Genomic DNA, 14,559 nt, shown 5'->3' on the forward strand with positions numbered 1-14,559 from the left:
CCCCATCCAGGGTGTCCCCCACCTTCCCTGGGATAGGCTCCAGGTTCCCCGCGACCCTGTGTAGGACACGCGGCACAGAAAACGGATGGATGGAAACCCCAGGTGTGAACAGATATGGCATGGTTAATAACTGACTTGCATTATTTTGCTCAAAAATTATTTCCCTGTGAATTCACGGCTTCATCAAATCACCGACAATAACACTTAACTGAAAGAGGATGTGCAAAGCCCACTATAAAACACTATTAGGACTTGTTTGCATTTCGTAGCCTTCTATGATTCTGTATCACAAAGGTCAGTATGTCAGGAACAAATTATATACAGTGCAACCATATATCACGGATACTTTTGAAGATGTTTCACAGGATAACTTTGAAATAAAGCTGGCATGAAGGATGCACTAATTATGCAGAAAAGGTAGAAATGGTACATGTTGATAAAGCTGGGCTGTTCTGTAGGTGTTTAAGGTATGTGACGTTAACCTATCTTAACATTTGCGCTGATTTGTGGATAAAACTTATTATCAAACCAGCACAAAAAAATTTTTATAACACAAATCGGCACAAATTGAATGTGTTTGAATCATTTCTTTTTAAATGGAGTCCTCAGAGTAAGGGTACCCCTCCGTTTGTCCAGCCTTAAAGACAAAGTCCACCCTGAACAATCTGTATACGAATCTTTATAATTAGCATCTGATCTTCTATCTTCTAACGAGTTGACCTTTTTTTTTTAGCTTAAAACCTTTCACTGAAATGTTAGTCTATTTTTACTTTGCTTAACATTTTCCTACATACCCACAATCCTGTCTGACTACCTGCTGATGGTGTCTGTGGGAATTAGCCCTTGCTTCATCTCTACCTAAGGAGAGCGATGCAGCAGAGCTTTAGTCCTTTAGTCTATCCAGCTCTCTCACATTCTCATCTGTACTGCACACTCGCTCTGCTCAAGCAGATCAATTTCCAAAGCAAGCCCGGCCAAGTCTCTGCAGCGTATAGCAGCATTGCATTCTGGAAATTTGACTCCGTTGTTTGCTGTGTGCTGTCCACATCGCATTTCTCATTCACGAGACATTGAACACTGTTGGGAAACGGTGACCGAGAATAGAAACTCTTACTGTTTTGTTTTTAGGAGCGCTCACACAGTGAAACCTGACTGTTATTCCTTATGTTTGAAATTGCTGAATGTTTTTTTTTCCTTCACCTTGTAACATGAGCGCAACACAACTGCTAACTTCTCATCAAAACACCAACCAACAAATTCACTACAGATGACAAACACATCACAAACATTGCAATTTAAATTGGTTTCAGCATGAAGATTTCCTCTGAGGTTCAAGGAAGAAACATAGCAGATGGTTTGCTTCCAAGTCTATTTGTTTTTAAATAGAGCTTTTAACTGAAGGTATTAGATCAGAGGTTCTCTAGCTATTGTAATTAAAGCCCCCCCAAGCCTCCCCTATCATGTGGGTATAATAATTATCTATTCTATATCAAATTTATCTATATATACCTAATATATTATTTGTTTTGGTTGGTAGATAGATAGATAGATAGATAGATAGATAGACAGATACATGAATTATTAAAAATGTAGACTAGAACTACTTTGAACAAGAGAACTAGGCTGTAATAACGTGGACTATTTTACATGAAAACATGTTGTACTACATTCGTCTTGTGTTCTAAAAACATTCACATATGAATGATGTAAATTAGGACGAAGGGAGCATCTCGTTATCCATGACATTGTTAAATCTCCGGCTCTCAGCCTCTCACTGAACAGAGCAGATGCAGAGAGAGGTGTGAGTGCAGTGGGAAAGCAAGACCTCACGCTTGCAGGACAGTACTGGTGATATTTGGAAAGTTTCTAAGGTTTGTCCAAAGAGTCGCTAAAGGGGTCTGAAAAGTCTAGATAAAAGGCAGACTAAGCTCTGCCTCTCCCCAGCAAAAAGAAAATACAGAGGGAGAGAGAATGCAGGGTTTTTCAATTTATGCACATTCTATTTGAAAAGCAATAAAATACACCGAGGACCCAAATGATGCCCTGTCTGTGTTTTTTTCTTGAAAACTATTTGTGCCCCCCTTCCGATTTCTCCGCACCCCCAACCCCCTCGCCCCGCCCAATGTTCAGAACCACTGCTATAACATTGTTGTGAATATTCTTTCCATTGTTTGAGAATAGTGCTTTGAGGGATATTTTTTTAACAAATAAAAAAATGAGTAATATTTGTGTGTTTTTTGAATTGAATATTACTCTGAAACACAAACCGCTCTGCTCTCTAGAGGAATTTCTGTGGCTTAGTTAATGTAACTCTGCTCCTCAGTTACTCACCAGAAGGTGACCTTTGTCCGGGCACTGTTTATTTTTGGCTCATTATCAGCATTTAATAATAATAATAATAATAATAATAATAATAATAATAATAATAATGTTCTGTTAAATCTGTACGTTTTCATGCAGTTACAGAAATCATTCCAGGCCCACTAGTTGCTTAAACAGTTCTATTTAAACGGGAGTTAATAAGAGTTAGACTAGGCCCGGTATAAACAGGATTATAAACAGGTATAAACAGGATTAAAGTAAACTTGCCTGATAGCACAGGATGGTCTCATGGACGAGTCTCGCGAACGCATCCAGTCGCACTCCTGAATTACTCCGACTCCGCATCTCGACTTCTTTCCGCCTGCTCCGATCATCCGAGCAATAAACCCTAATAAACTTCTGGTTAAAATACGACTTTCTGTCTCTCTGGAGAGGAGGTCGGAGCAGATCTGTTTTACTTGACCTGCTACTTCATTGATGATGATCCTATAGCTGCAAACGGTCAGGCATGCCAGGAATGAAGATGAGCAAAACAAGCATCACCTCCTTAAAGAGGACACTGTCATCTCTTTTTGTCAAGCTCTCAGAACAAAACTGACGGATGTGCACCAATCCGATTAATACCCAGTCCTCAACATATCGGCTTTTTGCAGTTATTAACACCGCCGGTGAAGATGTTTCTAGGCCAAATGACAGTTTTGACAGGGACTCTTACAGTGAAGTATGAAGGAAAAACCCGGAAGTGTCGGGTTTTTTTTTTTAATTGTTGTTGTTGTTGTTTTATCATTTATCAATCTGAAAACGCGTTTTTATCTCTATACGTCTGATATTTAACACCAGGACAAATTTAATTATGAACAAATCTAAAATATGTTTGAAATTAACAGCTTTTTGTGTATTTGTGGATGTGCCCGATAACTTCACTTCCGGTTAAAAATTAAAGTGGGCGGGAGGGGAAACCGCAATGAAATCAAGAGGATTATTAAGAAGAGATTGAAGTTACCCAGAGACAGTGGAGCATGTTTTATTTCAGTGCATTAGATATAATAATGAAAGGTTAATGTTAGAAAATCAAATCAAGTCATTGGGTAGAAATAGTTTGTCACTTCAGAATTTATTAAGAAATTCCCTCCAAGTTTCCAAGAGATTACTCGACTTTTTAAAGTCAACAAACCTAATTAAAATAATTTAGTCTTATTATTGATTGATGGATTGATTTTTCTTGCTTTTTATTTACTCCGCATTGATGCTCCACACTCCATCTCAGTAGGTGGCGGAAATGCACTAAACGTTTGCTTGCCAACCGCCACCAAATCAAAAGAAGAAGAAGAAAAGGTTGACGGAAGGGTATCAAAAACAATGGGATAAGAAAGGAGTAGAAAAGGCGGCTGGTTTTACAAAATTGAAAGGAAAGTGGGACAGATGAGAAGTGCAGGGAAAAACAGGAGAGAGGAGATAATAATGTAATATCCAGGCTATGATAAGGACACACAAGATTAAACAGTATACTTTATAAAAGGGGTAAAGATAATACGGGAAGGTGTGAATTTTGTGGGCAAGAAGAAACAGTGGAACATGTCCTGCTATACTGTCAGAAATACGAGACTGAAAGAAGGAGTCTAATACAAAATCTAGCAAAACATTAAAAATGCAATTTATACCAAGAGATATTCTACAAAATATCTCAGGAAATGAACGTTGTTAGGTTTATTTTTCAGTATTTTAAAAGCTCTCATCTGTGGGAGAGAATATAAAAAAGGGAGGGAGTACTGCATGTCATTTTGATCCACACTCCATACCAGGCGGTGGCGGTAATGCACCATTACACTGTTTGTCAACCGCCAATAAAATCTCAGAAGAAGAAGTCGGGGGGGAAACGGCCATTTCTGTTGACCTCATGAGTTCTGTTAGCTGTTGTTTTGTGTCTGTATTGTGTTATTTGACTCTCGCTCAGCATGTCTTATAAATTAAACGCCCTTTTTAGCGACTCATACGTTGATATAAGTCAGTACAGAGACCAGCATTTCAAGGTAAGAAGTAGAGAAGCGTTTTATCTCCATATGAAGGGGAGAGCTGCAGCTTGCTGTGTAGTAGCTAACGTTATATGCAGTGTTTGTTGGAAATAAAGGTAGCCGAGTGATTATATGGTGCAGTATCAAATATTTTTATGGTTTTTCCACACAATGAGATGATTAGGCTCGCTGAGAAACTAAAATAAGTTCTAAAGGGTTAGGTTAAAAGTACAGAAACCGTTTGCTAACTACCTTCGTTTTCTGGGGGTTTGGTCTCCAATTCAAAACTGTGTCGTACGATTCTTCAGTGGCTTGGTACTGCATATACTTATGCTAATTACCGTTTAATTTCATTAGCAGAAATAAAGAAATGCAACATGGCATTTCAGTAACAATACATTAAGAAAACTGATTTTGGTCAGGCAGCGATACCGCGTAGTATCGTGATATTTCGGGTCTTGGTCAGGCGGCTATACCGAACGTTATAGCGATATTTCGGGTCTTGGTCGGGCGGCGATACAGAATGTTATCGCAATATTTCGGGTCTTGGTCGGGCGGCGATACAGAACGTTATCGCGATATTTCAGGTCTTGGTCAAGCGGCTATGGCGATATTTCAGATCTTGGTCAGGCGGCGATACAGAACACTATCGTGATATTTCAGGTCTTGCTCAGGCGGCTATACCGAACGCTATCGCGATATTTCAGGTCTTGGTCAGGTTGCGATACCAATTGTTATCGCCTATAACTAACTTGGTGTTGCAAACTCTTCAAGGGAAAGAGCTCATGAATGCTTAAAATGTCACGGTCTTAATTCGTTCAAACGTCATGATCTTTTATATATCAAAATCTTACATGAAGAAGGAAGTTTTAATCAGGAAAATATTAGCTTCTAACTTTCTTATAGAAAAAGTCCTTAGTCATGGCACCACAAACTATTTCCATACAAAAAGTTGTTAAATCTAGAGCAACAAGTTGGCAACACTGCCCTAACTAGATGACTTGTAACAAAGTTTGTGGATCTTATTAACACACTCCGTTTGTACTTTACACCTCAGTGTTATTTCAACAAACTGTTAGTTTGTAGTTGTAATTAGTAGAACATTCTTTCAGCCCCATTCCTCAGCTCTCTCTGTTCATCACCTGTTCTCATGCCCCTCAGATATTGCTTTGAGATTTGTGGACCTGATTATTTGCAATTCATAAAACTGTGCGTTCATTGTTGAAGTTACACACTGATAACTTAATTATTTACCCCTAAATAATAAAGATGCCAAACTTTTGCCATCTCTTCCTTCCAGGGCAATCGGCATGAGCAAGAAAAACTGTTGAAGCAAAGCAATACGCTTTATGTTGGGAACCTTTCTTTCTACACAACAGAAGAGCAGGTGTATGAGCTTTTCTCCAAAAGCGGCGACGTGAAAAGAATAGTCATCGGCCTCGACAAGGTCAAGAAAACTGCGTGTGGGTTTTGTTTCGTGGAGTATCCTTTCTGCACCAAACGGGGCTGTTCTAGCAAATGGTTTTACTAGATTAACAAAACTGTTTTGAAAAGAACTGCTCTTTGATCTGAGCTGGTATTGATGGACCAGCAAGATGTAATGTGTTGCTTAACTCTACTGATTTTATTGTTGAGCTATTGATAGAATATAGATTTTATCCATTACATCTAATCTCACAACCAAGCTCGGGCTTCATAAAGGGGAAGTGTTTTGATTCGCACTAATTAAGTCCAAGTTAATGGCCAAAGAAGACGAGAAGAGAGGCCATTCCTTGAAAGCGTGAATGACATTAGCAGTTATTCTGTGCTTGGTTTTACTCACATCAGAGGTGTTTTAGCTGGCATCTACCACTTACTTGTATTGAAACCATTAAACCAGACTGCTTATGAGTTATGGGCTATATTTAGATCAGTGTTTAAGATTTAATGGAGTATTATCGTTCCAGGAATATTAAACATATGGCATGACGTATGACGCAAGTCACGGTTGAGTCACATTTCGACTGTATAACCCCTTGTATTTGTCTACTTGGTACTACTTAGTTTATAGTACTTCATGTGTTGTGTATGTTGTGTGTTTCACACCTGGGCTGGCCAAAATGCATTTCATTACAATTTACATCTGAGTATACAATATACAATGATAATCCTTAACAGGCCCGTAAGGTACTATACACGAGCCGATGCTGAGCATGCGATGAGATTTATTAACGGTACCAGACTGGACGATAGAATCATCAGAACAGACTGGGACGCGGGTTTTAAAGAGGGGCGGCAGTACGGTCGGGGCAAATCGGGTGGTCAGGTAAGGATACAATAAATGCACACTTGCCAACTGCGTTATTAAGAAGACTTGTAAACCTGCTTGTTCATGCAGTTTTGTTAGTTAATCATGAAGTGGGCACAGGCTTATCTAAACTGGGCAGCTGAAGATTGGGGGGGGGGAGGGGAAAGATAGACCATTTGTCCAGTGATCCTGTGCCTGTTGTATCCTCAGACTCTTTACCTGTATCTGCACGATTTTATGCATTGTGCTGCTGCCACACGATTGGCTGATTGGAAAAATTGCATGAAAGAGCAGGTATACTTGTTCCTAATAAAGTGGACAGTGAGTGTAGATTTTACCTTTCCTTTCTTTGACTTGTTTGCTACAAATTTAAGATGGTCACTTGTAAGTCTTTAGTTTTTCACAGTGCTTTCATCTTGGTGTTTGTGTTTTGTTTCTTCAGGTGCGAGATGAATACAGACAGGATTATGACCCTGCACGAGGCGGATACGGCAAATTAGCTCAGCTACAAAGGGGCCCAGACGGACATCAAAAATTTTAGTCATTAACAGGGACATTTTGAAAATGTAATGGAGGAATTTTTTTTTTTTTTTTTTTTAATATTAATGTACATATAAACTATGACCTATTCAGAGGTTGCACAGAAGAAATGACCATCCATAGGATTTGGTGAAACTGATTGATGTGGTAGTATCGGGCTTTCTTTTCATTTTTGTAATAAACAATAAGGTCTTTTACCTTTCCTTTGTTGTCTGTGGATATTTCTATAATTGGGCTTGTTGTTGTTGTTGTTGTTGTTAAACCTTCTGACTATTAACTTGGGGGACATTAATGTTGTTTGGCAAATTTCCTAAATTCCAAGTATTGCCAGTATAAGCACCTGGTCCACCAGGACCCTGACCAGGATACAGTGCTTGCTGAAGATTAATGATTATATTTTGCCCACTATGAAATTACTCTTGTACTGACTGGAATAATGATCCTACACTTAATTGAAATAAGAGTTAAGACTCATAGAATGTTAACAATAATGGTTTTATATGGTTGTTTAAATAATGACAAATAGTAGTCAAACAGAAGGAAACACAAGCATTTCACTGAGGTCAAATTTTGTAGTTACACTTCAAGTAACTGAAAATACAGTATCCCACAATTTGATGTCTAACCATATTTACTTATAATTGTTGGTCATTCTGGCTGTCATACATGGACTAGAACTGTGCTGGAATTACGTCTGTACCATACTGTACCAGCTCCGCACACAGTAAAGCTTTTTGTTTTTTTTTAAATGTAAGGCTATCGTTAATATAGTTCCCGTCACTGTTCTGGGAGCATACACACGAGCCTTCATGAATCCAAGCTGTTCTGTCTGGTTGAATTACATACATGGTTTTAATTTGCTTAGTCGTCAAACCACAACTAAACTTGACCCAGTCAGGTACCTAATTCTTTCATACCCATGTTTACCGTGAATGTAAAACACCCTATGGAAGTCGAAACAGAACTTACAGCTACATGCTACGGGAAATGTCGGGATGACGTTGCTTTTTTAAAAACATTAAAGCGTTAAAGAAAGTGTCTAGAGTGCTTCTAACAAAGAGTATGAAAGAGAAAGAATATGGCCCATTAGTAAAGCATGGTCAGTCTGAGATAAAAGTCTTTAAAGGAAGTGTTGTTTAGATGTCAAGTTCGGTGGGGAAATGAAAGAAAAACCAAAAAAACAAACATTGTTCTTCATTTTAACAGTACATTCATTTTAAAAGCTTGCCTTTTGTTCAAATTCTGCCTGTACTGCATACAGAATGCAATCAAGAATATAAAATACAGATCCTTCAAGTTACATGCTGTGTATCATACACTGCATATATTTGTGGAAAAGGAACCTGATCGAACCACATAGTTTGGGACATGGGTAAAAGATTGAACAAGCTGCAAAGGCTTAGGACAAAGAAATGTACAAAAAGAAAACTCGATTGTTTTCTGAGGTTGCCACGCATGATTGTTAAAAGTAGCCTTTTCGATAGCCAACATTTAACGTCATCTGTGGACGATGTAAAACTGACCGTGTGCAGAAGCCTGACGTTTTGGCGTCTCGAGTCTTGTCGAGACAGTTTCTTGTCCGGAACAACGAATTCTCTCCAGACTTATGACCGACCGTGAAGTGCATGTCCTCTTCCATCATGACCGACAACAACAAAGAAAATCCACTGACCAGTACATGAGTGAACAACAATAATATTAGACCTGTTTTTGTAAGTCAGTGAGTTTGCAGTCACAGAGTTCCTTATATATTCTTTTACGCACTTTAGGCATGTCCTCTTGTGTGAACTGCAATGGTTCTTTAAATGCCAGGCACTTGCAGTACTGCAGAAGAAAAAGGTAAACAGGAAGTGCATAAGTTCACAGAGAAAACAATTATCATGTTTTCTGAAAGGTACTTATATGACATGAGGGTAATACAGTGTTACATCAGCAGAGGGAAAAACAAGTTTCTACAAAAATGCTAGATGCTAATGCACATTGGGAGACGAGACAGCATTTTATTTATTTATTTTTTAACAAGGTACACGAAGTAAGAACTCAGTATGGCATGAACTTTACTTAATTACGAGCAAATCCTCTCTTCTTTTACAAACTTCATCTAGATAACGCTGGCACAATGTGAAAGTACTGCTACCAGAAGCAAAAGTGCATCTTTCACCTTCCACCTGCCACATTTTATTTGGTCCAACTACTGCTTTAGCTGAAAAAGCAGAAACGCATGGTTTTCAGGTGTCTCCCATATCGTTGTAGCAAGGATTCAAATATCCCAAATGCTACAATTAAAAGCATACACCTTACCTCCAGAACAAAAACTCCACAGTCATTATCATTCTTCTGTTGTGGAATACCCTGAGAAAAAAAAAATACAATGAAAATATGGTATGACACTAAATCATATTAACAAGTACAGCACAGGATCTCACTATGCATCTCCATCTTTGAATGTGATATAAATGACAAGTTCAACTGCTAGATTTTACATCCTTCTGCAGAAATGGATCAATACATCAATTTAGATTATTTTTTTTAACTCAGCGGAATCTAGGAGATATGCAGGATTTGTTCTGTAGCAAAAAGCCTACCAGCAAATGAGCAAAGAATAAAAATCAACCCCATTACAAATCTGATAACAAGAACCACTAATGCAAAATTCAACACAATCAGATGCTCCCACTGACACAAACCTTGTTGACAGTCATCTTCCAGCCTTTTTGGAGAGCAGCGTGCTTCTTTTCTTTTGCCTCCGCTATGATGTATTTCAAAATGTTCTGTTAAAGAGAGTACATTTACATTCAGTCAAACTAATACAGTACCAGTGTTAACACTTTTAATTCGAGGTTGACTGATCGATTGGTTTTGCCGATTAATCGGCACTGATAACTGGAACTATCGGTTATCGGAAATAATCCACACCGATAGTTTTTCCTGGTTGCGTATGTTACAGAAATGGCTGAGAAGGGTCCTCTTTCATTATGCGGTACGAGAGCAGCCGGTAGAGGTGAAGTAAAAACGATCACTGATAAATTTTGTTGTTATTTGAAATGTTTTTGATTCATTTTGGCTGTCTCTATTTTTATTTGTTATTTGGAGTGTTACTTTTTGGTTCAGTTTGGATGTATATCTTTTCTTTACTATAATTTTTATTTAAATATGTATTTAATTTTTTAAAAAGTACAGTATATTTTCATGGTACAGTCAGCACTGTTTATTTTTGTAATAAAATTCAGCAATATTTTACTTTGAGTGTTTTGTTTTCATTCAGTATGAATTTTAAAAACTATCAGTCGAATAATCTGTTATCGGCAGGTACTACCACTTAGTTATGAGTATCGGTAAAATCCACCACGGGTCGACCTCTACTTTTAATACAATAGTGCTGCCTGCAATTAAAATCACAGTTTTATATTAATGAACTCGTTCTAATATCTAATCTTATCGTTTCTAGAGTAACGGCTAATTCACCGGGACTTGCATCACAGATGCTCCACATAACCTAAACCTAATAATAAACGTATTCAAAATGTCAGTACTGCCATGGAAAGGTCTTCAGGACTTTGAGCTTTCTTGGTAAAAATAACAAGCTGCCTTTTCTCATAACAGACCAGCTATTCATGTTTTATTCCTTACTTCAACAGCAAACTTGAACAATATTCCTTGGGAATCATAGAAGTTTATGTTTTGCTTGGGGACGTCCACAGTAATCAGGGACCAGTGGATCTCCAAGTGGAGAGGAATCAGCAGCAATCTTTTAGAAAACACATCCACCTATACGCCAGAAAGAAAGACAAGATTACAAACATGGGAAAAAGAAAATGAGTATTCAAGACAATAATAAAAAAAAGGGGTTGCCAGGTCTACACTTTTCTTGTGAACTGGCTGATGTTTCGCTTGCTGCTGCGAGTCCATGTTCTGTCTAAGAGTCGAGTTGCCTTGTTGATGAGAAGAAAATGGCCAGTCAAACCTTGACAGGAGTGGAACCTGATGTGGTCTTCTACTGTTCTAGTCCATCTGTCTCAAGGTTTGACACAGTCCACAGTTGTAAAGAGTAGTTATTTGAGTTACTCTAATGCTCCTGTCATCTCAAACCAGTCTCGGTTCACCTGGCTCGTTGGAGGTTTTTTTTTTTTTTTTTTAACGCACCTTTCTGTTCAAACTCTAGAGACTATCGTGTGTGAAAATCCCAGGAGATCAGGATGGTACAGTCAAAGTCACCGAGATCACGTTTTTCAGTCAGTATACCTGGGTTTAACATAATAGGATTTGGGAGGGAAAGATTCAAAAATTTGGAATTGGAGTAATTTTCACACAGGCCTGGCAACCCTGATCGCAATGTACTTTTGCTTCATTTGAAAGGAAACATCATGTGCTGGTCATTCACCTTTTTTGTCCACCTCTTCACTCCTTCATAGCCTTTTGCTACAAGCTGTTTGTAAAAGAAACTGTTGAAGAAATGGACCTACAAAAAAGTCAAATATTTTCATTAACACTAAACAAATCAGTCCTAAAAGACTGAATGATGTAACACAAAATGCTTCCAACTCCATCAGTGCATTCGTTATACCTTGTGGTTTGTAGCATCCATGATCAATTCACCATACATGTTTATGACCTGTAAAAAATTTTTAAACACAAATCATAAAGCTATATGTATTAACATCATACAGTTTCTTATGCATAAATGGATAATGGTGCATTTCCATGACCTACCTGGTCATTGACCCAGTTTTGGTCTTCAAGTGTTGAAAGGTCTTCGAGTGCCAGAGTGTGCTTGTTGTAGGTCACTTTGAAGAAATGCATCGACGCGCACGCCAAGCCGGCCTTGTACTTCAGCACTTCTTTGTTGATCATTTTCCTTCTGTATGAGGATGTATACAGCGTCGTGAGAAAATCAACACTTAACAACTTGCTCGGTGAATAAAGGAGAAGAACGTACCGGTCATTAAAGTCAGCGTTCAAGTGTTCGTTCAGGTACTGAAGAATGTCCTCCTCGTTCAGTGGAATGAAGCTCCCATACTTCCCATAGAAAAGCTCGAGGTATTCTGGGGATGGAAAAAACAAAAGAAAAGATGATGTTAACAAAATCATACACAAGGCCAGATCTTGAGAGCTGCAGATGAACAAAGTCATACCGTGAAGGAGTTCTACAACATCTTCCTGCTGGATTTCAGCTGAAGGTGGCTGTGAGATATTCGCTCGCTCTTCTTCTGCGTCGACGTGAGGCCGTTTGCAGTAACGGTGGTCCCATAAAGCCTTTGTGTTTAGATAAACTGCATACACAGCGTGTTCAATTTCCATGGCATCAGTGTCTGTGGGCTGATCTGACGTAGTGATGCTGCTCTCTGCAGCAGGACATATGAATTTATCCATACAGTCATTGTGTGAGGTCGGACTGCGACGCAGGCAGTCCAGAGGTGCTGTAGGATCACAGTGTGAATCCAAACTGGATTGAGTTGTACTGTGCATGACACAACTGGGCTCTTTTGAGTCACCGAGTGGAGCGCAATCAGCATCATTGCTTTCACTGTTCTCTGGACTGGTCGCAGTGCCATTGTGCAGAACCAGAGGAATAATCTGTTCCCCACTCAGTGTTGGTGTGCCTGGTTCAGGAAGTGTTACTTGTTGCATTCCGCACACAGTCATGGTGTCCGCGGTGTCTGGTGTCGACGCTAGGTCGACGAACGCAGAACTTAAATGGTTGTCAGTCGTCACCTCCACTTCGTTCACCACCTCTTTCTTCCTGCGGCCGCGTTTCTTCGTGACCGGCCCGTGACCCAGCGCATGAGGTTTGGTGTTCGGCCCACAGCAGTCGCATAACTTGGGCACGCGTTTCCTCCGTGCGCGCCCATTCTCCGACATCTCGGCTGGTGCCGGCTTTGCCTGGTCGGAGCTGTTATGAACTTGGACTCTCATGTCCAAGGATCATGTCCATTCCTCCAGGGACTCCCCGCTGGCCTTTGCCTGCTTGCCTGCTTTAGCAGCTCTCCACCTTCAGGCTCCACCAACGTGGATTTCAAGCTGGAACTGCACTGCAAAGAAAACATAAAGCAAGAAGCACTCTGATAGATATAATTCAGTGCTTCTAAAAATAGGGTTCAGGCATCCCTACCTGTCCATAAAGCTTTATTTTACTTCGCTGCAGTGCCGGCAATCACAACCCATTATTAATCACTCCCTTAACTCATACAAAAACCTGACAAAGGAGGAAATGGTGATAAGCAGCAGTTGATTTCTCAGATCACATGGTCCAACCTTACAATTCTTACTCAATGGATTTAAAATAATAGATCTTAATTCTTTATCAGAGATGTAAACTCCATCAATGACATTAATATCTCAATGAAATGGTTAAGAGCCCATTATGAAATGTGTCACTTGGTTGTAGCGTCCCCACCCCCTCCCCTCCACTCTACTCCACTATTTACTGATAAAGCGCTCACCAACTTGTGAGAAAACTTTCCGTATCTCCAAGTACAATCCTGGTTAGCTCCAGCATTAAAAGACAATGCGTAAAAATACGTTAACTAAAACTAAATCACGGGGTCTTGTACACTGAACAACACTTGAACAGAACTGGCTTGTATGACTGAACGCATCGCAGGCTTCCATGTTAGTGCACCAGTGTTTACAGTTTAGCTAGCTAAGTAGCCAGCGAGTAGTTATTATTCACTCCCGTTGTCATATGACTGGAAGAACTAGCCATGTGCGTGTTAAATCACTCGGCTGATCGTGTGCATGCAAAACCAGGAGAAAACAATGAATTCAAAAACATACCTTGACTGCGAATTAGCCTAGCTGCTCAAGTATCTAAATGGAGGACAAGGTTGCTAACGTTACCGAGTATTCAAATGTAACTGCAACGTCAGTATACAAGCCTTAACCAACTTGATTACATTTGTGCGTGTGTCTTTGAACAAACGTGTCTATATAAATTGCTGCTGAGACAACTCGCGCCTGTAGCATTCAAATCGTTACATTTGTGTTTATATCACGATTTTCCGTCGCGATAGTAAACCGACTCTGTCGCAGAATGATTACGTCATGCATTTTAATCAACGCGTTAGAAATGTCTCCCTCAACTGAACAGGACGTATTTCTCCCTCTTCTTTCCAGGCGCTTTACCTCCTCTTCGTTGTAGCAGTTTCATCCTTAGACATATAAATAAATGTATAAAAATAAATAATACATGTATTTATATTTAAAAAAAATGTAATTATACGTCTGTGGTTTCATCTACATTCAGTACTATCACGTACATGTATTTTCCTCCCCATCACTTGTAAATAAAGTAAAACTGAATGTTTTATAAAGCGTCTATGCTTGCTTTATGCGTTCACCTTGTACATTAAAATGTTCATAGGCACGTTTTGTATTTAAGATGCAAAAACTTTTCTATGC

General features: G+C 39.2%; 3 protein-coding genes across 10 annotated transcripts in view; 1 reads left to right on the top strand and 2 right to left on the bottom strand.

The window, feature by feature from the left end:
- The window catches only part of phka2 (phosphorylase kinase, alpha 2 (liver)), a 23,325-nt gene extending 20,278 nt beyond the window's left edge, over window positions 1–3,047 (bottom strand). For 2 of the 3 annotated variants that reach the window (XM_053634843.1, XM_053634844.1), the window contains exon 1: window positions 2,590–3,045. In XM_053634843.1, coding sequence (XP_053490818.1) covers window positions 2,590–2,667 — 78 coding nt within the window. In that variant the 5' untranslated portion in view covers window positions 2,668–3,045. Of the gene's footprint in view, window positions 1–2,589 lie in introns of all 3 variants that reach the window. The other variant, XM_053634845.1, reaches the window with a different exon arrangement.
- Window positions 3,048–3,674: 627 nt separating this feature from the next.
- ncbp2 (nuclear cap binding protein subunit 2) lies at window positions 3,675–7,363 on the top strand. Its single transcript, XM_053635266.1, has 4 exons — window positions 3,675–4,352; window positions 5,635–5,816; window positions 6,501–6,639; window positions 7,064–7,363. The coding sequence occupies exons 1-4, from the start codon at window positions 4,278–4,280 to the stop codon at window positions 7,160–7,162; spliced, it is 495 nt and encodes a 164-aa protein (XP_053491241.1). The 5' UTR covers window positions 3,675–4,277; the 3' UTR covers window positions 7,163–7,363.
- Window positions 7,364–7,640: 277 nt separating this feature from the next.
- Window positions 7,641–14,208, bottom strand: senp5 (SUMO specific peptidase 5). 6 transcript variants are annotated; one of them, XM_053635262.1, is made up of 10 exons: window positions 13,936–14,208; window positions 12,294–13,185; window positions 12,098–12,203; window positions 11,872–12,019; window positions 11,726–11,773; window positions 11,543–11,620; window positions 10,792–10,929; window positions 9,849–9,932; window positions 9,463–9,513; window positions 7,641–8,985 (listed from the first exon to the last, which is right to left on the bottom strand). In XM_053635262.1, exons 2-10 carry the CDS (start codon window positions 13,072–13,074, stop codon window positions 8,860–8,862), a joined length of 1,560 nt encoding a protein of 519 aa, XP_053491237.1. In that variant the 5' UTR covers window positions 13,075–13,185; window positions 13,936–14,208; the 3' UTR covers window positions 7,641–8,859. The 6 variants fall into 6 exon arrangements, with proteins under 6 accessions (XP_053491237.1, XP_053491234.1, XP_053491235.1 ...); XM_053635259.1 differs by having other exon boundaries at window positions 12,294–13,190; XM_053635260.1 differs by having other exon boundaries at window positions 12,294–13,354.
- Between the last annotated feature and the right edge of the window lie 351 nt (window positions 14,209–14,559).

This window comes from Ictalurus furcatus, chromosome 10 (genome assembly GCF_023375685.1).
Source record: "Ictalurus furcatus strain D&B chromosome 10, Billie_1.0, whole genome shotgun sequence".
NCBI classification, from domain to species: Eukaryota; Metazoa; Chordata; class Actinopteri; order Siluriformes; family Ictaluridae; genus Ictalurus; species Ictalurus furcatus.